The 27,362-nt window shown below is 35.8% G+C and overlaps 1 protein-coding gene across 1 annotated transcript in view; it reads left to right on the top strand.

Moving 5' to 3' along the window:
- Window positions 1–27,362, top strand: part of LOC113235299 (nose resistant to fluoxetine protein 6-like) — a 71,349-nt gene that overhangs the window by 22,478 nt on the left and 21,509 nt on the right. The window contains exon 2 of the mRNA XM_026470959.1: window positions 23,005–23,174. Within this exon, the coding sequence (XP_026326744.1) occupies window positions 23,005–23,174 (170 nt within the window). The remainder of the gene's footprint in view (window positions 1–23,004; window positions 23,175–27,362) is intronic.

The raw sequence follows: 27,362 nt of genomic DNA on the forward strand, positions 1-27,362 counted from the left end.
TGCAATGCAAGGCCCTAATCAGTAGACGTTACCTATTTTGCCGCCAAACAGTAATGTGAGCATTACTGCGCTTCGATTTGAGGGGTCAGGGTGCTCTTGAAATTACAGACACATGGATCTTGTCAACTTATGTCTCAGGGTTACGGATGCAGTGGCAGTGCCCTTCAGATCTTTGCGATTTAAAGCTCTGACTCGCACTGCAACTGTCACGGACAGGCGTGTCACTTATCACCTGGCGCATGATTTGTTCGTCCAATCGCATAGTAGGCCGCGCTTGCCCAATGCGGATTGTGGACTTCACACGTTTTCCGAGGGTTGAGAACTTTATTCGACGAAAGAAAGAAGGACGAAAAGCTCATGGGCTCAAATTTCAAACCAAATTTCGCACATAAATTCCGAATAACTTACAACTGCGAGTCCGGATTCTAATTCACGGCCTCAGCTTGAGAACTTGACAACACGTAAACTAATTAAAATACAGATTTCATATTGATTTAATTTTTGAGATTTGAATATTGGTCGAACGTTAGTTGTTTAAATAGATTAACTTCCTGACTTGTGTGTCGTTGTATAAATAATACAAAACATATTTGTGCGATTATTTTAAATTGGTCAATTTTTATGATTAGTTTCTTAGTTATTGTAATTATGATGACAAATTGTATACAAAATAAACGTTTAAGTGTCATTTATGTATATCAACTCTTGTGCACGATTATTTGCTGGTAGTTAATAACTGCATAATTGTTTTGTCGAAGTCCGAAGACTTGCACTTACTTCCGCCAAGAATAAGTTTAGCTCTGTAAAGGGGGACGTCTCCAGGGCGGGGCCCCCGAACAAAAGTTTGCTACCTTTAACTAGAGGACGTAAAGATAGATTTTTCCATACTAAGCACATGAAGTATAATAATTCCCTTGTTATAAAAAACTTATTTATTTTTAATAATATATTTACTTAATTGCCATTCTTTCTAATTATGATCAGAAAAAAGTAAATCTGTTTAAGAGTGATTTTTCGAATAATTATGAATTTTCGAATTTACGTTTCTTATTTGTGTATTTATTTTATGCCTTTTGTCTCCCACTACGGGGCAAAAGCCTGCTGCCTCTTTTTCCAATAGTCCCGGTTCTGGGCTGCATCTGGCCACTCCTTTAAAAAACAGTTCAAAACATTCCGCAATGCTGATGAGGTCTGCCGCACCTAATACATGAAAAAATGAAAGAATTGACCCACTTATCGCCCTAAGACTCAGAAAAGTACAATGGGAAAAAGCGCTAACGCCTAATGTTTATTAAAATGTACTAAACAAACATGTTCTCAGTTTTGTGTGAAATTTTCTACATCATATTAGAATACGTAGCGCAGAATTTGAATGTAATATTTTCATTGTACTGTGCACTGGGTGTTTACGTGATCAGAGGAATAATATTGCCTGGGTCTGAATCACTTCACGTTATGTGTACATATCAATGTACACGGGGCGGTAAAAGGTTGTACAGTAATAGAAATTAAAAGAACAAAAACCGACCTCAAAAGGATAGTAGGTGAAATCCGATAATCCGGTTTCATCCTCTAATTTGCCACCTTTAGAGATGGAATATTTTCTTCAAATTTGAATGGGACCAATAGTGAGGTACCCCCTTTCCAACAAAAAAGAATCGTCGAAGTCCGTTTACAAATATCGGAGTACTCGCGTAACGTACACACACAAAAACTGTGTAAGTCTAATTGAGAATTTTGTTTGAATTTAATTATTTTTTCAAACAAAAGAAAGAGAGAGAGCGAGAGAAGATAGACAGAGTAGAGAGAGGTTGTTTCTAATCGTAAGTACTGTGTGGTAATAATACCATTACTTGCATACTGTAGGCAGCGTAAAGATGTTACGTAATATTTACGTGTGCCCCACATTATATCAAGTTCAATGCTGACGTGTTTTAAGTTTGAGTAACTTGAGTATTTTTTGTTGTTTGAACTCGTTTATAAAGGTATTTTTATTCAAAACCTGTTTTGTTTAGGATTTCAAATTTAATTAAATTAATGTTTTATAGGAAAATACGCGAAGCTGCTCATTCAGATTTCCTTTGATAAACTACTAGCCAACTAACAACTCTTCCACTCCTATAGAAAAACGAAGTTGTTTGGTATTGTTTGTGAATTGCAATCCAGGTCAACTTGATTGAGATGAGTTAGACCCGGCGCCTATTGGCGGGACGGGTTTGCAGGGGATTTTTCGGCATCCCTACATAGGCAAACTGAAGGCAATTCTGTTACGGTATCCCTAGGTACGATGCGGCATCTTCAAGCGTGCCGAAGCATATTTAGGCATGCCGAAACAACCTATCGCAACATCGTGCTTGCGCCAAACTTCTCTTCAGATCTCTGCCAGCCCTCGCCCTGCATTAGGGATGCACATTATGATTCCATTTTTATGAAAATCGATTCAAGTGTATACCATCTAGCCATTTTTTTATATCATTTCAATGGGATGTTTAAGTAAATCGATTCAACATTAAAGCGAATCGAATTGTCTAGATCGTGTTCATATTTTAAGCAAAATAGGCTCTTTCTGAATTCCTATTTTATATTGACTTGCAAGAAAAGCGGTTTGGCAAGATCTAAGTGCAATAATATTTGGCGGTTTTTGCTACTTCTGTGCCATCTGAATATCTTTTCTCACTGGCTAGTATCACTCTAAATTAAAGTTTTAACCGACTGAAGCTAAACAGGCTGTCAAAATTCTTTTTTTATCGAAATTAATTTTTAAACAATTTTTATGTGATCAGTTCAAGAGCATACGATCAGATCTGTGGATCGTTTCAGATGCATATGACCCATTACGATCCAAAGAAATCGAATCAAAACAAAAATTCGTGCATCCATACCCTGCATAGTCGCACTCGGCGTCCCGAAGACTGCCGAAGGAACTCCTAGGCTGCCGAGGCATTCCGGAGGTGGTATCCCTAAGCGTGGCGCAGCTTTGTTTTTGTTGTGACGACCATTATCATTGAAATTTCAACAATAATGTGATAACTTTAAGTTATATTTCCATTCGTCCTTCGTTCCAATAATCCTCAGCCGAGACATCCCGCCAGTGGGCGTCGAGTCTTAGAGTTGCTAGTGCACGGATGCAACAGAGAAAATTTAGTCTCTCTAAAAGTCCTATAATTGTTGATATTATACGGATGCGGATAAGGCATAACTTGTCAACCAACATGATCATAGTTTTGCGAAAATGGCACTTTTATATTTTTTCCTTGTTTTTGATAGTTTGTTCTAAAATTTACTTATTTCACATTTAGAGAAACTTTGTAGTGCTTAATTTTAGTTTTTAGTACAAAAATAAGCACACATTCTTTAAATAACTCAAAGCAAACGATGATAAAAATATACGAAGCATTGAGAATGCGCAACACGCGTTTCCTACTCGTATGTCCCTTGCGGAGTTTTCCTCATCTACATGTTTTTCCTTTTATTTATACATAAAGAATTGTTAACACTAATAGAAAGTGTTTAAAAATAGGTTCTATTGCACAGAAAACTTCATACTTATTGATTAAAAAATCATTCCACTACTTCGTATAAACAATTTTTTTTAACTATGCATGGATATGCATAATTTTTAAAATATTTTGTTACTAGAAGTTTTTAATCAAATGTTAAATATATACAGGGTTGTTTGTAAAATATTAATAAGCTCGCAGGATCATATTACTAACATTTAAAAAAAAAAATTATAACATCAAGTGACGGGACGAACAAGTCGTGCGCCTGATGGTAAACTACATACCTTTCCTCATGGAAAGTTATGTAGTTGCAGTTGCAGTGCCACTCAGAGCTTTAAATCGCAAAGATCTGAGGGGCACAGCCACTGCACCCGTCACCTTGAGACATAAGTTGACAAATCCTATGTGCCTATAATTTCACCAGCACCCTTACCCTTCAAACTCGGAACACAGTAACGCTGACATTACTGCTTGGCGGCAGAAATAGGTAAGGTGGCAGTACTACCCTCGACGAACTCTTTCACAAAGAGCTCCACTGGAAAGATCATGGTTACTGGTGAATAACAATGACAACAAATTACTGACGTCATAAAAAAATACTGCACTCTCCTAATAATAGTTCCTGTTTTCCCACTAATTACTCATGAACACTATTTCTAATAATAAGAAGAAGAAGATAGAGATTACAGAGTCCAATAATATAATCATCATAAATAAAAACTTTTTTCCATTATTTTTGAGTATTTTTTCAGGTTTTTCTTTCTTTCATACAAAAATAAAAATACTTAAATAGATCACTCTAAACGCTGTTAACTCTGTGCATATAATGACTCACGCGGGAGGCGTTGCTAAAAATATAGATTTCAAAATTGTCAGATAGTACAAGAAAAACAGAAAAGTCTATTTGTGATAAATTTATTATGGTATGAACAAAAGTTGTTGTTCATGAGTTTAGTAATATGAGCCTGCGAGTTTGTTATTATTTTAAAATATGTATATAAATATATCTCAGAGAAATCTTTTTTAATGATCCTCATCAATCATTAAAAAAGATGACCGTTTAGATTTTTTAGCCTGCTACTTGTGCAAATTTAAAATGATCATTTAAATAGATGCCTTTTAAAAATAGCGCTGTATTGTAATATAATAATAAAAACTACGGTCTTTGGTATTCTAGAATAGTCCACAGACACAATGACGACTTCGCGTGTCGGGTGGCATATTAAAATCGGCACGCCTAAAAAGACTATCACATTAAAGGACATCTGTTGCAATAATCAGTTAGTGCATTATGTTAACGTTATTCAATTTCTAGAAGTAAAACATAATGGTCGTAACTTTAAAGATCTAGGCGCCAATTCTACAATGTACTCGATTTCGAAATAATGTCGTCTCCGTAATATATACAGAAAATGACATAACACTCCCTATTATCCGAGAAATTTGTATCCTCAGTGTTATAATGGTCATTTTCGGACTAGTGTTAATGCAACACCGCGCCGCGTCGCGTACCGGCAATTTGAACCAACCCTTACATATCATATATATTTCTTTTCATATGAATTGAAGTGCGACATCCTGATCTCTACTGCCTCCAAACATTGTTGGGTGTCGAACTCTGAGGGTCGATCTGTAAATGTCGTAAAATTATCAGACTACCAAAATATATTTGCGTGCGACTTCCGCCATGTTTATCCAAAATGTGTTTACCAAAACAAATTTATTTACAAGAATCAGGCTTCACCATGAGTTTAAGGAGTCGATAGTCGCTAGAGGGCGCGAAAAATCATTGTATAGAAAATTTAGTACTTCTAGTGTTCGCTAGAGGCGCTATACCATTTTCCATACGAAGTCAAACTCATAATTTATTTCATAGGTAAAATAAATTTACACTTGAAAACGTCATTTTTAAGCTACTGCTCTTTCACTGTGTTGTCTTCCCAGAGAAGAACGAGCAAAAAATTAGGGTTTGCTCTTTTCAAATAAACTTAAATGCTATGTGATACACTGAGAAATAAATTTGTGTGGAATCTAGAGGTATTTCGTTTTTCTATTATACATCTTTATCTAACACGTAGGTTTCAATTTTGTAATATGACTTTTCATTTAAAATATTTTTTATATAGATTCTAAACTTACGAAATGATAATGCTCCGGAATCTTACTGTAAAAACGTATACAGTTCCTAATAAAAGAATCGTTTACATTAGTTAAATAAAATAGTGATACCATGAGCTTGGAGTTTGATCTCGGGTTAATAATTATTATCGACTACAAAATAGACAGAACGTGTACGCGTTACTTGGCACTCGTTACGAACGACAAACATATGGCAGACGTTTGTTGTGTCATTCAACTGATATTGACGTATACAGGGTGTCAGGTAAATAGTATACTTACTACTATATACAGTAAAATGTTTGCAAACCTTTAAATAGTTAGTTTGTTCTTGTAGGCAATAAAGAGTATTTGTATTGTGTTGTGTAATAAACCGGACACTACGGAAAAACCATAAGGCCAGTTATAATTGCACTATTTCTAGAAAAAAAGTGTAAATTACACCACTTTATGTTTGCAGTTGAAAAGACAATAAATTTGTCACGAATTCCTTGCTTTTTTTTGTTCTTTTGCTATGTTGTTGTTTTTCATTATTGTTTGTTTGATTTTAGTTGTGTGTCGTGTATTGTATTTTTTATGAGCATTTGTGCTCATTTTTGTTCTTTTCCTCGCCCTTTTAAATTACATTCCCAACAGTCTGTATCGAGCATTTACAATTTTTTATCTTTTTTTTAAAGTAATGCCCTATGAGCCTGAATTTGGCCCTGATGGATAGAGGTTAGCACCGGATATAGACATTAGAGACACAAAAAAAATATTTTTAATATCGTTGACGCAGTATATACATAGTTAATACAGGGGTACCTAAAAAGATAAATATTAATGCTAAACTGAACCCTTGTTTCCCTATGCCTGGAGGTAAGTCAAAACATTTCATAAAGAGTTAAATTAAAATGAAAAAACGCTCTGTGTCGTGCTTGGTTCAGCAAGTATCCATTGCCTTCCAGGGAGGCAATGCTGCCAGTATAATGGGAACTTTTGAGCCGGCCACGATACAGGGCAAGGATTTTTTTTTAGGTTAAAATCTCTTGCAAATCCCAGTTTTTTTGTATTAAAAAACTACTTCAATTAAAGTATCTACTCCAAAAAGTTATTAACAGTTGCATTAAATTAGTAGCAGTGGAGCTCCTTGTAAAAGAGTTCGTCAAGGGAAGTACTGACACCTCACCTATTTCTACCGCTAAGCATTAATGTGGGCATTATTATGTTTCGGTTTTGAAGGGTAATTGTACTGGTGAAATTACAGGCACACGGGGCTTGTCAACTTATGTCTCAGGGTGAACGACGTAGTGGCTCTACTGCTACTATATTCTACTACTATATGTTATTTAAGTCACAATATAGAATACGTAATTCTGAATTGAACAATGTAGTTTTTAGTCTAAATTATACGTTACGTCACTGAGTATTGTAAGGGACGATTTGCTGGCGGCAAAGGTAAATTTGTGTTCGTTTTATGACTCATATCTAACAAATTGATCTTGGTAAACAATGGAATGACGTAGTAGTGACGCCTTGTTAGGCGCTTGTGACGACTTATTAGAAAGATCTGTGTTATTTTAACTGAGAATTACTATGTTGCAATTTTTAAGGTTATTGAATGTTACTATGTTTGACCACCACGATTGTTGGATCGCGGCTGAATCCGTCTCGAAACGGACCAGACTTTACTTCTTCTTCTTCTTAAATACACTTATATTCTTGAACGAACACCTTATCCTAACAATCGTGATCTATGTCTAACTGACGTAGTTCTGTTATCTAACAAGTCACAAATATGAATGCACTCGAATCACACATTATTACAAAATTCATATGTATCGGTACATTATATATGTACCGATACGGTGTCTCTCACACCGTACCGGTCCTATCAATGCGCCACCCGGCCCTTGAATTATTTATGTAATTCTACTCATATTTGTTTTGACCGGTCAGGCGCGTACGGCCGTTCGTAACAATGATATTCAATTATTTTTGTGAAATTACTCCACTTTAGTCCACATTCGTTTATAATAATTATTAAAACAAAGATTGATAAACTAAGAAAAAAACCCTCGATCCGGCTAATACTTAGTTGGCATAACGTCTGGCATGGTTTGTTGGAAGACGTTGGTCTGAATCCAGCCGGATTGAAGGAAAGTTTTCTTAGTGTTGTGTATTTATCTTTGTATTAATAAAGGCTGTAATCGTCCTGATTTGATTTGTTTTGGTTCTTGTGTTTGTATGGTGTAGCTATATACTTTACATCACTCGTAACCAATAAATAAATAGTTAGAATTAAGTTAGATTAACAACGATTGTTTTAGCTGTAGACCTTTAGTTCAGAATTGTGGTAATTATATTCCGACAGTGTCCGACACAGAAAGTAGCATTATGCTATGGCGTTGCCCTCTCCATCAATTTAGTATTGGAAGTCAGAGTTGTATCGCTGACTTTCTATATTTCTTTATTTTTCTGTGTTTGACGAATAAACTTTTATTTATTTAATTTTAAATTAGTGAGAACCAAACACGTAAAAGACCTCACAACACAGTAAGGTACAGGCTACAGTTGAGCTTTACATTTTGGACTTTGGGTTGTCTCATCGTAAGTGGCATAGAGTTGAATGTACGGTGTAAAGTGGGACGTGACGTTGGTTTTAGACATCGAGTATATAACCGGAAATAGAGACGAAATAAGGGCCATCCATACCTGGCAACTCATCAGGTAAATGGGCCTTATATCGCTTTTAATAACAATTCTCGTTTGCGCTGAAATCACAAATTAAAAAACTGAAATAGTACAGCGCCAACGACTGACCTGTGTGTACGTCTCCGTATATTCCAAAAATATTCTGTATTTATTGTAATAAACATAATATCTCTAACAATGGAGGTTGTTCCATTCGGTGGTGTGGGAAAAACACATTTCATCGGTAACTAAATATTAAATATGTAAATTTGCAATTTTCTTTAATTATAGCAAATCTTAAATTAAACTAGTCGATTTGAAGTGAGACAATTGACGACACCCGTCAATTGTTTCGAATTCGGGCTGGCCAATCGGAGCACAGTTGTCACAGTAATGATTTCGAAGAATAGTTTTCAAACAAATTAAATGACATTTCGTCTCTATTTCTAGTTATATACTCGATGATTTTAGAAAATTTACGCGCATATAAATTTGACTTAAAATTATGAAGATTGGCAGGTATGACGGCTTGATATTATATTCTCGGAAAGGACCCCATTCATGATGTTATTTAGCTATTTGAGTCAATTACGAACTACATGCAATTTGGGCTTGTTTCGTTGTTAATAACAAACGGCCATTAACGTATTGAACTGGATTATAACATGGTTTTATCCATAACAAACTACTTGTTATATGAATATAAGCTTGTTAAAATTTTTATGTTTACAGCCTTTATGACCTTAACCTTAAAACAACTCTATGACCTTTCTACTTTCTTTAGCTCTCTTATAGCATTTTGATTTATTTGTATCTGGTAATTGAAAACCTTAAGGAAATATATTAAGCATCATTCTTATCAATAGACTGTTTACTCCAATTAATTTACCAATTGACAGTTTATTTAATTGTTTCATTAATTGTTTATTTCTTGATCACAAAGAAATTAAGCAGAGATCGATGATGGAAATTATAAATGCTTATTCATTTTTCTTTTGATGAAAAACTGTTTACATTGTTATAAAAAAATAAAAAATAAAAATAAAATATTTCTTTATACCCAATATACTAATAAATTTAATATCTATGTAAATTTAATAATCCATTAATAAATTTAACGTTACTTATTACATTACAGTACATAACAATCAAATTAAATTGGATTAACCGAAAATGATTAGTATTCAGAAGTAAATAATTAAGAATTAAATTGAGATACTCGTAATATTATACTATGTAGCTGCGAGCATCAAGAATGCTGCATATCACTTGGTACTAATATTAGGGGTATCAACTGGTGTTGGACAGCGAAAGACAGCGAAGTGTGTTTATATAAAGTTTTTACGAACACTCTCCATAGCACAACTAGTAAAGGACTATCCACACATATCCGGGCCGTGCCCGGGACGTGGCCGAGGCGTGCTAGTTTGTATGAACTGCGGGCCCGTCCCGGCCCCGGCCCGGACACGGACATGTGTGTACGAGTTCATATAAAATATACACAACGATATTTTTTGGAGCCCCTGACGGAGCACGGCCCGTCCACGTCCCGGACACGGCCCGGGCACGGCTCGGATATGTGTGGATAGACCTTAAGAAAGACAGTATTCAAAGCTGTTAAGCTTACCTCCAGTCAGCGCTATGTCGTTAATTTTAATTAATTAATTAGCTAGAGCTGTTTCACTGCTGTACAAAGCCATGCCTCTACACTCGTCTGTATTTGTGACTTTGTTGGTTTATCTCGGGCAAAGCTGTCCGATCCTCGCCAATAATCGGCGAGTACCTTACCCCACTGGCAAACCCTTTCCCTACGATAGCAAACATTGTACTATATGCATTGTAGTAATATCGTAGATATGCCGTACGATAAGAAGAAGTAGCGGAAGAAATTATCGACATGCTTATTCAAGGCAGGGAATATGTTAAGACGTAATCAAGGCGGTTCATGGTCATGGGATCTTTTCGGCGATTCCATTGAAAGAAGCCGGATGTGATGATTTTACTAGTCGATCCTTTAGTAGATAAAGACTCATGTGAGAACTAGTGCCATGTATCGCATGTTTGTTAAAACCCCTTCTGCTTCCCAAATAAATCTATCATTATAACCGAAAACCAATTAAAGCAAGCGTAAAATTGCACAATTTAGGTCAATACCATAGTGAGTTGTGCGATCTGCATGCTTCGGAAGCTTCCAAATGTCTGCTTAGATATTCGCCGCGAACGCCAAGGTCGAGCGAGTCGGGACTACTAATGTTGTTAGGGAATATATTATGTGTGACTAGAGGAGAAATATTGAAGCGTTCAACTTACGACTGTTGCTACCTCATTCACTGAATAGTATAAAAAGTATAATATCGAACTGTACAATTGTAGCGTAACAAAATCATGGCACCCAATGGTATAATCATTAATTCTTTCATTCCCAATGCGTAGACACGCATCGTCTGTCTGTGGCATCGTAGATTCCAAGGGGATAGATCGATCTCAAAGTATTTTTTTGTGTGAAGGCCAATCTATTCGTTTTTTTATACGAATTGTAAGTGAGCATTTGACCTCCATCTCAACTGATGGAAAGTGACGATGAGGTTGACGATGGAGCGTGCACACCTAAATAAAGCCCATTCACTCTCACATTGAAAAGGTCCAAGTTATAACGTGCAGGGAACAAGTCTGCAGGCAGGAATTTCACCCCATAGCCGTTCGCCATACCAATGTGGAAGCGAGCGCTTGGTGCGAATCTTTGGAATATCCACAACATTGGAACCCAAGCCTACGTCTAGCTCTCGATGATGGAAAGGGGAGTGTGGAATTAAATCGTGTAATTCCATCGCACACTCTCCGTGATATATCCTGTAAAATACCGATAAGCAGGCAACTTTACGGCAGTGTTCAAGGCTCTGCAGCTTCGCCTCTACTAATTCCGAGTCACCTATAACTCTACCGATTGATCGATTGGTTCTTAGCTATGTTTGATGAACTTCTGAGAGAAGAATGACTTTTTTATGATATCAAGCGATGGGATGAACAAGTAGTGCGCCTGGCGGTAAGTGACACGCCAATCCAGAGCTTCAAATAGCAAAGATCTGAGGGGCACTGGTCACTCTGAGACATAAGTCGACAAGTCCCACGTGCCTGTAATTTCACAATTACCCCTTACCTTAGAACTACAACGCAATGATACCCACATTACCGTTTGGCGGCAACAATAGGTAAGGTGGCAGTACTTCCCTGGACGAACTCTTTCACAAGGAGCTTTGGTGCTACTAAGGTTGAGAGCCTATCTAATAAAGATGAATATTTATTTTATTTTCACTTGTCCAATCGACTCGAAACTAGGTTTTCTATGGAAATCCGATGATAATTCAATTACATTTTAAGAAAATATTGATGTCACCTTCCTACCATTTCAAAATGGAATGATCACGTTTTTACCTCTGATGACGCGTGTGCCGTAAAGCCCCTGTACAGATTATCACTTTTTAATACTGCTAAATGCAATATCACAGATAATTTAGTAAGGATAATAAAAAATCTGATACACAGTTTCTTCTGTGGTAGAGGTACACATACGTTCATTTTATTGCATTCAAGAATGTTGCATTTGCAAATATTTTAAATAGAAACAAGACAATACCACGCCGCAATGTCAAATGTAACGTAGAAACGACATAAGAATGCAAATAACGTTTTAAAGACGGTAATAGATGACCAATGAAGTAACCTCATAGTCATTGAAAGAAATTGGTTTTCCGTTCCGCGAGTCTGAATCTACTTTAATCTCAGTAAGCGCCTATGATAATATATCATATTGTCGTAGACAGGTTGTCAATATGGTAGACAATAATTGGTAGCCTATATAAGGTGTAGTTTGTGATTGAACGCGTGACAACAAACAAGTAAATAAAATTCAATTCCCCATAAAAGATGTGCGTAGTCAATCGGAAATTTTGTACGGGCAGGGAGTTTTGAAAGTTGTTTGTTTTCATTAATATGATTACCAGTATAAATATGGACCTCATCGTTATACGCTGTAAACACTTGTATTTTAAAATTTAACGATGTAAAATTGTTTGAATGTTCTGGGCTGGGAGTGAAGCTCGTTACTTTGGTAGAGGAAATCTCGTTTGGGACCTGGTAATTGGTGTTTTGTTTGGCGTATTATTATTATGACATCGAGAATTTGTATTCGGTCAATTACATTAAGCTGGACAACCAGTATAGAGTTGAATGTAAATCTTAAGTAAATCTTATACTGGTTGCAATAAGACCAATCCAAAGTGTCTATGTCTTGATGTGCTAGTAACGTACCTTCACTATGAATCTTAATTTACGCATGAATGTTGTAGTGGTTATATATGTATAGTTAATAGATATAATGCTGGCTTGACTATAATGCACACGAGTGACGGAGGTAAGCTGTCACGTGAGAACCATCGGTAGCAGCGGACACTTACCTGATGATAGTGTAGTACCGTGTCATTTATACCTTAGGTATTAGGCACACACAGCGAGTTCTACAAGTGGCGACGAGTGTGGGATGTAGTGTTTATATATGTATAGTTAATAGATATAACGCTATATTGGGCACACGGGTGATGAGAGTAAGCTGTCACGTGAGAACCATCGGTGAGAGCGGACGCTTACCTGACGTACTGGGGTGGTACCGAGCTAGTGACACCTTCGGTATTAAGTACACACAGGGCGTAATATGAATATATAGTTAATACAAAACGGAGAACTGTTTGAAGGATTTTAGAATACGTAATATATCTGAGGGGAGCAAGAGCGAGAGGAGGGAAGGGCGTAGCAAGAGAAGGGCATTCTTCAAAGGAATAAAAGTGAAGAAGTGCATAGTTTTTGAGATATACATTTTTTTTCATTTGTTTAAATCATTCTGGATGATTAAAAAACAACCATGACCCGTAATTTCTAACTCACGATCCATGTATCGTTCTGGGTGGACTCTATACTCCAGCTCATTTGGTTATATAAGTCCACAATGAACGGACGAATGGTGACAAAAAGTAATTTTATTAATCTGCAAAATACCAGACGTGAAGGAATGACGTATTAATGCGCAAATTTGACGTTTTGTAATCATTTTTAAAACGGAACGTTTTTAAGTTCGACCTTGTCAATTGCATTTTTATTTCCTATATTTAAGGAAATAATAATAATAGTTGATTTCGCAATGTTTAACAATATTAAGTTTTAAAAACGAAGCGTTTTCTCATATTGAAGTTTTATTACCGCCATCTTAAAAAAAGAAACAGTTCACTAGCTGTTGTTACGTATTCCAAAGCTGAGCTGAATTTTCTTTTATTAAATTACATAACATTTATTTGTTCTATGATTTATTTATAATATCAAGTTACGGGACGAACAAGTCGTAGGTACGCCTAGTGTTAAACCGACACGCCTGTCGATAACAGTTGCAGTGTCGCACAGAGTTTCAAATCGCAAAAATCTCAGGGGCACTACCATCGTGCCTGTCACCCTGTGTGATAAAGTGGTCAACAAGTCCCGTGTGCCTGTAATTTCACCAGCACTCTTACCCTTCAAAACCGGAATACAACAATGCTTACATCACGGCAGTATCTTCCTGGACAGACTCTTTCACAAGGAGCTCTACTGCTACTATATATAACTTAATTGTGGGTGTCACACGTAAATAAATGGACTAAAATATTATGTACATTATTGCTGTTTTTTAAAGTATTATTTATATATATAAAACGTAAAATGTAAAAAGTTATCGATAAAACTATCGATAACTCTGTAATACTACCTTAAGGTGAGTCCTAGTCAAATTGTTGCTTCAGTTTCCTAATATCGAGAGTTGTCTTTATAATAATGTTCACCGTCAAGGCCGAATTAATACTACAAATTTTAATTATCGTTCTAATATAATTATCCTTGTTTCTATTTTTTTTCCGTCGCAGACAGTATACATAAAAATGTTAATGTCAAGAAACTGGATACTAGCAAATTAAATAGCTAACCAGTGGGGTGCTTGAGGTTTTTTTTTAAAATACAACATAAATAAAATTAATACATTGCAACCGTGTCTGATATGATAATAACTAACAACTACAGTAGGAAATTGTCGTAGAAAACAGCTGTTTTTGAATTAAAGTTTTATGATTTTCACCTTTGTATATGTCCATTGTAACGTGTGTTTCATGTGTCTTTTCTTTGTACAATAAAGAATATATAACACATTGTTTGATTTTTATTCGGGACTAAACCTTTGTGACCCTGAATTCCTGGAGAACGAGATATCCCACGTTCAGAAGGTCCTTAGATGGAACAGATATAGAATGAACGGATAGCAACCACGGCGGCAAGCGAAAGGGAAACGTCTTGACGTATAAAGGCAACCAGCGTTCATGCCTTACTTAAAAGGAATAACGGACAAAATCGGTATAGTACTAAGAAGTACTCTTTAAAAATTGTGTTTACGCCGTTATCTAAGGTCGCGGGGCATGTGAGATCACCTAAGGATGTAATTTCCTTTCAATATCCGGGCGCTTACAAGATTGATTGCAGTTGTGGAAGTTCCTATATTGGGCAGAAAAAAACTGAACCGTCAGCTCAATAAGTCTGCAATAGCCGAGCATTTGCTGGAATCTGGACCAAACCACTGGATTGAGCTTCATAATCCCAAGATCTTTTCTATAGAACGTCATCATTATAATAGAATCCTACGTGAAACTATTGAAATTAAAAAACACCGTAATTTCAGCCGAGAAGACGGTTTTAAGCTTTCATCGTCATGGGATTCAGTTATCAGCAAATGTAAACGACACCAAGTATCGCCCGACAAGTCCTATCAGTAGTCCGAAATGACGTTTTCCAGAAATAACGTTTGGTCGAATTTTCATAACCTCGAAAGTAATTTTGAGAGGAATATGTTTTTTCTTTTAAACCTAACTTAACCGAACCTAATCGTGTCTGCGATAAACATCCAATATATCCTGAAAGAACAATGGTTTCGTTACAATTGGGTTTTCGGTGTAATGAAAATTCGAACAAAAGTTATTTCAGAAAACAAAATATTCGAGTTTGTGATGGGTTACCGATAGAGGATGCTAACACCCGCCTCATCAATCCCTTCGCGACCATGGACGTTGCAATATGTCCGAAACGCCGAGGTAATTAAAATATGTTTTATACGCGATTAAGTCCCGTATTAAAAACAGCTGTTACTTTTACTCAGTTTTACTGTGATCACAAGACTATACTGCTCTTTAGTACAGTAAAAAATAATAAGTTCCTAATAAATGGCTGCCTATGGTGCCATTCAAATTAAATCTTTAAAAAACGAAATTTGTAACAGTCTTCTTGTTATCGTATCGATGCTATAATAATGTACCTTTTGTGGCCCAGATCTTAGCCACACCGAGTGTTAGTGCACGCAGGCCACGATGTGAGATCGTCAAAGAGCCGGCTTTAGAGCTGAGCGACGGGACATGCTTGCCATGGTGGTGTAATAATTTGCCAATCAGCGTAAGGTACTTTTGTTGCCCGGGGTGCGCCAGATATACAGGAAAAGAATAATATATGTAATAATAATGATAATAATATAATAATACATGCTCCTTTGTTGCACATTTTACAGAAATAAGATCACACTTAAAAATAACTAATACTGGAATTCCTAAAGGTAGCGTCCTCGGTCTGTTACTATTCCTGTATTACATTAACTATCTTCCACATGCTATTGACCATAAATGAATACAATTTGCTGACGATACAATTATTATAATAAAATGCAAAAACATGGCGACGTTTAACACCGACATAAATAAAGCACTGACAAATCTAATAAGTTGGATGGATATTAATACTAAATTTACGACATTTAGATCGTATAATTGAAATCCCATATCAATTAAAATTCACTACAACGTCGACACTATAGATGAAGTTAACACATTTAACTTTCTTGGATTGACAATCGATAAACATTTTCACTAGAAGGAACACATCAAAAAAATTTGATGGAGACTAAATATGTAGATTTGTTTACGCTCTGCGAAGACTAAGGCAAATTGTCTCTCCAGAAGCGGCGCTGATTGCCTATCACGGCTACGTTTCGTCCGTATTCAGCTACGATCTAATAATATGGGGCAACTCAGTGTTCAGGGTTCAGAAGAAGTGTATTCGCGCGATCTGTGGTGCGCGGTTCGATGATAGCTGCGAACCGTTGTTCAAAAAACTAAACATACTACCTTTGCATTGTAGTTGTTATACTCAGTTCTCTATAAACGCAATAACATTTTAAGAACATTTTATAAAATCCGTTAACGTTGTGACGCCATCTATCGGAAATCAATTTAACTAACAATACACATTCACGTTAAGGCGAAAATTGGTATCGTGATTGCGTAGGCTTTGAAGTGTGTTATGAGAAATTCATTGCATGATATTTAAAGATTTGTCTTTTAGAAATAAAATATACTCTCTTACTGTAAAATAAGTTCGTAGTCTCCTGAAGTGTTTATTACGGAACATGGTACAGAAAATTTCATTGAAATATCTCTAGTGACAATCGAATAAAATTGATATTTCCATAGATGAGATTAATATAATAGATTAAAAAATTGCGGAAATTTTGTGATTTTTTTTATCGAACAAAGTTTAGTCAATCGTGGTTCATTAAATAGTTCACGACCTGTATCTTCTGTTTTCCTCATCAATTAAAAACATAATACAAATTCGTTATTTGGATGTCGAAAAAAACTATTTTCCGTGTGGTCGAAATACGTTAAAATGTTTATTTTGAGTCTGAATTCGCCTTAAATCTCTTATGGTAATGACATTATTTAGATTAATTAATAGATAACATAATATTATTTACAAAAAAAACGATATTATTATACAAGAGGACACTCCTTATATTATAATTTTCCTCTTCTATTTCGTAGCACTCTTGACAGAGCGGTCATCAATGGTTATGTTTGTCACGGGTTCAAAATATGTCGCCAACTTTTTTTTTTACAATATCAAGTGACGGGACGAACAAGTCGTGCGCCTGATGGCAAGCTACACGCCTGTCCATCACAGTTGCAGTGCCACTCAGAGCCTCAAATCGCACCATCACCACCAATCACCATCTCTTTCTATTGGTGGATTTTCTGGTGCATTCATGCAAAAGAGCGCAAACAGTAAATTTTATTTGATCGGTGTATCGCATGGGTAACCTCACACGCAATCTAGTGCCTTCTACTTTGCCTTATACTTAGGAAACTTATGTCTTGAATGCAAAGGTGTTATTGATAATATCACAAATGTTTATCAAAGAAAAAAAAACGGCTACAAAAGTTCGTGGAATTACATGTATTTGTTGTAAAGTTTTATTGAAATCGGTTACCGGAAAGTGCGCGAAACCGGATTCATACCCTTGTTTGCTACCCTTACAGGTGGAATATTTTCTTCAAATTTAAATAGGACCGCTTCTGAGGTCTTCTTTCCAACAAAAATATTATCATTAAAATGGGTTCACAAATGGCGGAGTTATCGCGTAACAACACACAAAAAAATACAGTTGAATTAAGACCCTTCTTTTTTAAGGTCGGTTAATAATTCGCGTGATTTAAAACGTGTCAGTTTATACTTACTTAACCCATTGCTCATTCCGCTGCTGCGCACGGGTTTCCTGTAAGAAATTGGGACTGTTCAAACGATGGTCAATGTTTTCTTTGTTAGAGAGAGGAATTGCTACTAAAAATTAATAAATGTACATAGTATAAAAATGTTCCTTAAAATTGATTTCATAATTTATTGATTCTAATACGTAATGTCTTCGAAAATTAACATTGCTGTCGCTGTTAGTTGAAAGAGTGCATGTGACGTTTAAAAAACAAATTGTTATGTATACTGCCATGATTAACACGAAAAGGCCGATCCGTCCCTATTTTTATATTAAACTTTTTAGGTGGATAAGGTGTGAAGTTACTGCAAGAAAAAAGTAAATATTTTCAAATTTTGTATCTTTAAACACTGTTTTCTCGGTTTTGAGTTTCCGTCACGTACCCTTTCAACTAAAGGCGGCAGATTGCCTTGTATAATTTTCTGTTACTTTTGAAAATTCCTGAAACTTCGCAAATTGAACAAGGTTTTGAAACCAATTTTTAGAAAAAGTTATATCGCGCGGTTTTTCTATTATTTATACAAATATCTCGAATATCACTTGTAAGAGGAGGAAGAAGATATTTGTTGATTTATGTTTTATTATCTGACGATCTTTGTGGACGAGTGGTTTGGTTTGCATATCGGTGTTTAAGGTGACGCCATCTCTGAGGCCCTGAGTTGTCCCGGGTCAATGTATAAAAATTAACTATTCTATATTGTCCCGGGTCTGAGTGTTTATGGTACAGTCGCGATGTCGTTATTTGCGATTTCCACAATACAAGTGCTTTTTTTACTAGTATTGGGTGATCCCAACAACGTTACATACAACGACAACGTTACATATGTTGCTCTGATGAGCAACATATGTAACGTTGTCCAAATAAACGTCCAAATAATTCTAAAATCAGATTTAATAATGTTTGTAAAACATGAGGTTACGTGACTAGTATACTGGTGCTATCATTTGGGCTGGTTTTTTTTAATCTACTCGGATATTCACTTTTCTCACCACAGAATTTACTTTTAATTTAATAGACCTTTGTTTTTTTCTCCACTGAGTACTGAGACGATGCGACCTCCTTCCATCGTCATCCCACCTTTTATCATTTTTTCTCTGGTTCCTGGCCACTTGTTTTCAATTTTGAATCGTTCTTTAATTCCTTTGCCTCGTCATTATCATTTTGTTTCATTCCGTCGTCAATCTAATGCTTAATCTATATAATAAAGTTAACCGGAAGTTTGAAGGCTCAATAATTTGCGCTATGGACGCTGGATGTGGAGGTCCCGAGTTCAATTCCCTGTAGGACCAATCTGATAAAATGAACTTTTCTAAATTTCTACTCATGGTACAGGAAAATTTCTAGTTTGAGACCAGTCAATTGGTGTGTGGTCTCGCATATTATGGGAAAAAAGACGTAGTTGTTTAAATAAAGTTTTAGATAATATTTTTCTGTAGCAACAGTAATAGAGCTAGTCGGAAATATAAACTAAATAAATTCAGTGGTACAATGTCAAAGTGACTTTTACACGAACAACTCAAGCGAAGAAGAATAATGTTATTTCTCAAGTCTGTAGGAAAATAATTTAGAAGTTTTGCAAGAAATGTTTGCGATGATTTTTACTACTTACAAATATTTTCATTCAACGGGGCATGATCTACAAAATATGATCTTTACTGTATTTTTTTCAGTTCATATTAAAAATTTGTAGAGTTGCGTTATATAAGACTTAAAACATAACTTCGATCGATAATCCGCTTGTGAAACGTGGCGCCGCTTGTTGATTACTTCTTGTTGGAGAGATTTTTGTTCGAAGAATTATTATAAGTAGGCTCTAGAGTTCTGTAATTCCATCAAAAACATTCAAAGTAAAAAAAAGAAATTAAAGCCAAGTGACGCGATTCTTGCGTTAAAAACTTTGACCGTTTGTTCATGATTCTTAATTGAACAATTTATCTACTCGCAGATTTTTCTCGTGGCGCAATGCAATTACTACACTTTTCCTGTACCTGTGGAAGATCTTACTGTACCTACGATCATTTAGTTGCTACATTTATATATGTATATAAATTTGACAACTTGCGGAAGACATGATGGTAATTATGCAAAATAGTCAACAACCTTGTCAAAGTTGACTAAGATTACGTTATAATTTTAAAATCACTTCCCTATACTTTGTTTTGAAATATTTTGCGAACTTGTTTTCTAACCGGGAAGTTGTCAAATGGTAATGCAATTTATTTTCATTCCTGCTACATGTTTCACGATATCGAATGTGACTTGTGGGCAATGACGCCTATGTGACGACGTTACATTCAACCTGAGCCACTGGAAGTTCCATGGATTGGTAATTTGTTGCAGCTGTGGTTGCACTCTGGGGATATTCCTATACAGAAATGTATCGTTTTGTTTGTTGGTAGGTCAATGTTTTGAAGGCAATTATAGCAACTCCGTATCGTCCTCTCTGCCGAGTACTGACACAAATCAATGCACTCTTGTCTTGACTGATAAGTCTGAATGTAATATGTGTGGGGAGGGGTGGAAAGACGTCTTAAATCATTCTATAACTTTTGACGTTTAGACATGACGTTTATCATGGTGTTGATGGAATGTGTTCAAATCGAGAGGCTCAGGAGGCAGTTGGGCAGTGTAGCTACCATATGACAGATTAGTTGGTATTAAGTTACTAGACGGGCTGCATGCGCGAAGTTGATATGTACAACTGCATGCATGCGCCTATTCCAGAAGTTTAGTGTATTTATTGACGTCGAAATGGAAGGTGATACTCGTAGTTTATTCAGAACAGATTTTACTTTTTAAGGAAATAAGTATAAATAAACGAAAGCCTCAATAATAATTTGTCAACAAATTGACGTCCGTAACCCTGCGGTGGATATCAGTTCTTATGAGCGCGGTAAAGTCAGAGAAAGGCTATTTCATTTTCCTGAACAAAATATCAAATTAAATTTCATAGTCTTCCCTTTATTTAAGATGCTATGTTATTTGGAAAAAAACTTATAATTGATGTCTTTCGATAAGTACCTATAGTAAAATTACATTTTTTTTCACATTTGGCGGGTTTCGATTCCCGGTTTATACAGGCGATTATTTAAAAATCTTTGAATGCAATTATTAACACTCAGAAAAAAATCCTTCGATCCGGCTGGATTCGAACCGACGTCTTCTAGCTTACCGTGCCAGACGCTATACCAACTAAGCCACGGAACGAACCAGCGGATCTCACGAATTTTTCTATGTGCTTGCGTTGTGTCTTTGTATTTGGTATTTTTCAACGACTTTTTAGTCGTAGCGCCATCTAGTGGAGTAATTTCACAAAAAATAATTGAATATCAATTCAATAAAAATTTAAAATCTTGAATGCAGTTCGAATTGTTATTAAAATCAAAATGTCTTCTTTCAGTAAAATTTCCTATTTACGATACTTAAGCTACTTTCTTCCGTGTGGCATAGTCGTGGGCCACCCTATATAAATTGCTATTACCGTCTTGTTATACGGCATAGCTCCGTATAATACACTCAAGTATTATTAGAACTACGATAAAATCAATTTTTAGGTAATGACGTGTTTGTTGTGTTATGTTCAAATATTTGATATGATCTGAAGCTGTTATTTTATAAATTTTTGACCTTTAGCCGTCTGTCGATTGGCAATGTCAATACAAAATTGATATAAATAATAGTCGTTTGGGTATAATATGATACGTTTGATGGTATAGTAACCATTACCTTTTTTTTACCACTACATTATTTTACCACATATCTCTCGATTTTTCATGTTCAAAATCAGACAATGGTCTTTAGAGTTAACATTCGACCCATTAATCTCTCTTTGTGGCGAAACAAAGGTTGGCTTGCGGAAAACAAGAGTCCTTGCCGTCGTCCTTACTGACATAATGGTTTCCCGGTGCGGACTGCTACTTACTACTCCGTTTTAGCTTTTGAGCTCGATTTTATGAGAAAACTAGCTTTGGGTCTGTTGTTGCGGATTTGCATCTTGATACTTGGCAGTTGCAATCCACGATCATTTTGTCTCTTGATTGCAAATCAGGTTATACGTGTGTCACGTGATCGAATGTTATGACATCCGAAAACATGGGATTTGAATTTGTAACCGGCTCCAAGGTAATATAATAGAAAATAGTTAAGTACTATCCCAAATGAGCTTTTGTTGTTCTCTCTCTCTCTCAAAAGCTATTCTTAATCAATCTTATAAGCTAATGTTCATTATCATCATCATCATCTCATCATTTCAACCGAGAGACGTCCACTGCTGAACATAGGACTCTCCCAAAGATCGCTACAACGACCGGTCTTGCGCAACTTTCACCAGGTCATCGGTCCACCTTCATTCGAGTTCTCTTTCACCCCATCGGTTATCTGTTGTGTGAGCTATGTGCAGCGCCCACTGCCATTTAAGTTTCTTGGGCTTTGTAGATTTACTCTGGTTCTTTTGCGAATATCCTATTTTTTTATTCAACCTCGCAGTGAAATTTCGAGTAGGCCTCTCCATTGCTTTGACCTTGCGCCTTCTTTTGAGGCCCATAGTGAGCGACCACGTCTCAGTGACGTAAGCTAATGAGTATTTGAAAATTAATAAAACTAATATCTATATATAGTGTATTTACATCCCACCTGAAATGGCGCTACTGTGGCTAATATATTCACAGTTAATTTTGTGGGCGATCATGTACAGTATGCTGTAAGAGCTGTCGCGCACCCTGATCTTTACCTTTTGAACCTTAAGACACATACATACAATATAATAAATTAAATAACTAATTTACACGAATTGCACTTATCGGTGAAGTGTGACGCCGATATATGACACCATGACACCATTCGGCCAAAGCTCTTCCTTCATTAAGGTCGACAGATGTTCGGTTGGCACTCTCACCACAAACGAATTAAAATTCATGTTGTGGCGGGATCGCTCGGCCTTCAGGGTGTATTTGGCTTTTAATCTGATGATACTCCATTCAGACTTCGTGGAGTAATAAATACTATACTCCAAAGTTTTTATAAATTTAATGAAATACTTTTTGTTTTGTTCTCAGTGTTCGACGCGTCGGCGAAGTCTCCACAAGGTCTCCTTTTCGGGTCATCGTACCACCTCGGGAACTTCGACGAATGCGTTGGCATTGACGATTCGGAAGATGGTGTTGCTATCGAAGGGCAGTACTGCCTTGCCACCATTAAGTGGAAACAGGACGACGAGACGAAAAAGGTAGAAAAATAACTATATTCAGTATTTTTACCTATATTGCTATAAATAAATAAATTTAATAAAAGCTTTTATGGGGACTTATTTAGGTTCCGTTTTACTGTAATGAATATGCCACTACTGGACACGAGTTATTTCCAAACAAAAACGTGTTTAGTGTTATTCGAATTTGGCATAAAAATATCAAATATTTACTTTACGATATAATAAATATTAAAATCCAATTCATAGATATCCATATCATCAATATAAATACACATATATGTAGTCGACGCATTACACTATACAAATGTTTCTACCGGCCTGGGAATCGAACCCAGGATCTTTACGTGGCAGACAAGCATGGTAACCATTCGGTACGGATGCAGTTCGATTGTGAGAGCCTTCTTACGCATTTATGGTTGAAATTTTTAAATTTCTTTTTTATATTTTTTAATTGGCTTAAAAAAATATTAAAATATCATTCACTAATGATGCAATAAGAAAGTCATGCTAAAATGAATTTTGCGGCAAATAGGTTAAAGGTTAAGTTTGTTTAACACTTTTTTTCGCTTCTGGGTAGATAGGTATCTACCCAGAAACGTCGGTTAAGGAGTCAGGTATCATAGACTGTACATACACAATTTGATAATTTCGTATAAAGTGTAACTAAACTTTTATTTTATTTATTATGTCTTATATTAAAATAGTATAATAAAATATATGACACATTTGAAATTGATTTGAATATATTACGAAAATCACATAATGAAAACTCGGGTATGTCAAGAAAACTCGAGAATAAAATTGCAAAATAATATTACAGCAAATTCTCTGATTCTAAAACTAAAATATGTATAATCTCAGTACAGAGTACTAAAAAACCTACCTCAAAAGTATGTGGAATTACATAAAGGTAATTACCAAGTTTTAATGAAACCGGTTACCGGAAAGTACTGAAACCCGGATTCATCCCCTAGTTCGCCACTATACTTGACACAGGAGATAATAAGAATCGGTTCTCACTACTCATTGTATATTGAGAGAAAAACGCCTTGAATTAAAGAATAGCAAAATCGACCATTAAAATAATTGCTCATTATACTAAAATTTAGGCGCTATTTATAAGAACGAATCTTCATGCGTGAATAGCCACCCTTAGAGGTGGATGATTTTCTTCAAAATTAAATGGGACCACTTTGGAGGTACGCTCTTTACAACAAAAAAGAATCATGAAAATTGGTTCACAAATTCCGGAGTTATCGCGTAACATACATACAAAAAAAAACATACAGTCAAATTGAGAACCTCCTCCTTTTTTTGAAGTCGGTTAAAAACTATTATAATATACCAGTTCTAATGAACGGAAGTCGTTTGCATATGTTATTTACAACCGAATGGATACAACATCTGTGTTGCTAATATGTGTAGATATATGATTATTTATTTTTATACATTCGAGTTTAACACTTGGTTTATAAACCCAGTTACCTTTGGAAATGTGTAGGTTAAATAAAAGCCATTAATGATAGAAATCAAGATTTGTGATTTACATTACGTTACAAATGCTATTTGTAGTATTCGTATTAATTTATTTTTGTGTGCTTTAGCACACAATAATAAATACATAAAGAAAAGAGGTACAACAGCCGGATTTATTACCATAAATACGAAATTAACACGTATATTACACATACAAAAATAAATAACAATGCTATCCACAGATGATACTTACATGAATTATAGCAATGGAAGAAAGAAAAGAGGGACAGGATAATAAAAAAACACATTAGGCGCTATGTATAAAAATGAATGTTCATGCGTGATGATTTTCTTCAAAATGAAATGGGACCACATCTGAGGTACCCAATTGGTCTTTCCAACAAAAAAAGAATCATGAAAATCGGTTCACAAATACCGGAGTTATCGCGTAACATACATAAAAAAAAACGTACAGTCGAATTGAGAAGCTCCTCCTTTTTTGAAGTCGGTTTTAATTTACACAATAATAATATAACAAAATAATAAATAATTTACACAACCCAAAAATTAAACTAATGCAAGGATTTTGCAACCGTTCCACTTTTTGAGTAGACTGTAGACTCTGCGCTAACCTAGATAGCACCTGTACAGTCCAGCCCAGTTAGAAGCAACGACTGTGCCAGACTGAGTTTAGTCAGAATGGGTAGAACATTTCCCAGATGTCGAAAGTACGTTAATAGAGAGTAAGAGTTACTCGCTTAAAAGGACGGGGTGATACGGGGGGATTTTTCGTGCTGGCAATGAAAATAGAAGTCTATGGCTTATCATTAAAAGTAGAAGTGGGTATAAAGGTGATTAAGGTTCATTGGGGATTATTCTTTCTTAAGTTTTATCAACACCTGAAGATTTTAAAATCTTAAGCATTTTTGCTGGATCTCCGTTTTTAACGGACTTCTTGATGTGACGACACAGCAGTAATTTTAATGTGGTTTTTTCCGATTAGCATGAGATGGATCGGCTTCGAACACAGTCTGGGCTCGATTTTTGATACATTTTTGATACATATAATTTCGAATAACATAATCAAGCCAAGCATTGGAAAATGCTTGATGCACACTGGGCGAACAGGGGCTTAAACAAAAAATAATTGCACTAGGCAGAGATTTGAAATGCTGCACCTGTTCATTGACAGAGCCGACATGATCAATGTGTAATCAGTCTGCAGCACTGTCATCCTCACGCAGTTTGTCTATGTTTATATTAGCGATATTTCTATGCATTAGAATTTGAGGCTTTGGTTTATATTTATGCTCAGGCGACACAAAAGCGGCCGCGGAAGCATTCCGGGCGCGGGAATTTTTGTAATGTACGAGTTTATATAAACCATGCAGCGCTACAACGCGCGGCGGCGGCCGCGCGTCTACCGCGATCGGCCGCCTCTGTATGGCCAGAGCGTTAAAGTTAATTCAGGCAAATGTCAAGTTCTTGTTTGGCGTACCGCCTTCCGGATTGCAATAATACGGAATGCGGCCTGTGAGTAGCTGAACTGTTTTATATCAGAATTTAAACGCCTAGGTTTTCTCTAGATTAGAACACAATTTAATATTTTGGGAAAGTTTTCGGACACGTATCTTTGATTACGCATACATAGGTCTGCTTATATCATTAATTGCTTGTTGCATTTCATCAGAGTACTTGTATTTTAATAAAAATTTTGACATGTATCATATAACAGAGCAGCCGTTATTCCAGATCCTATTAGGGTAAAGTAGGGTAAACTTTCAATGTGTCAAAACTACAGCAACAAAGTGTTCATACAGTGGCAAAATTGCGACGAGCAAAAATGAAAATATAATCACACGCAAGTCCGACTCTCACGGATTAATGATAATAAAAAGAATTATATTTTCCCAAATTTTTTTAAAAGTTGTAATTTTTGATCACCTTTAATCTTTCAATAAATTCTGCAAAAACATTTGCTTTCTCCTTGTAGACCATTTTTGTTGTTTCAATAATATTTTGTGTAAAAAAATGTTGGTGTAACAAACCTACTTTATGTAATAGACGGCCTTAAGCCAGATTGTTCACTTTTAGTTCTCTAAGAATCGGCTAGATGGCATTGACCCATTTGGCGTTATTTCTGAATCGCATTATTAAGATTTTCCCTCGAATGGTGAGTACTCGAACACAATTTTGTTAATGTGAAGAGAAATCTGAGAATACAGAGAGCTCAGTAAGGCAACCAGGAGTTGAGTCCCTTCTTGGGAACTGCTACCCCGATCTTCCCATATTTAGTACGCTTATATAGCGTGAAAGATTATTGCCCATCATATAAGGTGAATACTCACCTTATCTCGCGGAACAGTTTCCAGGAGTGAGTCCCTTCTTGGGAACAACTGCCCGCATATAGGGTGAAATTGTATTGGCGCCATACAAGGTGAAAATAAAAATCTTCTGAACAATTTGGAGTTTCACTTGGCTTGTTTTGGTACCCTCATCCAACGGACGAAAGAACCTCCCTCCTTTACATTGGGAGTTAATTATTTAATTAATAATGCATATTCAAAAAGAAGTGTTTTTTAAGTTAATAGTCGAAGTGTTCAATTAAAAAACCTATTTTGTCAGTGACCGATCCAAGTTGTTACGTCATTGTGTTATTTTTAAATCCAATACAATCTTTACCTAAAAACTGTCAATTTACTTTATAATAATGTACATACGATGTGACAC

Source organism: Hyposmocoma kahamanoa, unplaced genomic scaffold, assembly GCF_003589595.1.
Source record: "Hyposmocoma kahamanoa isolate Upper Pololo Valley unplaced genomic scaffold, ASM358959v1 87, whole genome shotgun sequence".
Lineage (NCBI taxonomy): Eukaryota > Metazoa > Arthropoda > Insecta > Lepidoptera > Cosmopterigidae > Hyposmocoma > Hyposmocoma kahamanoa.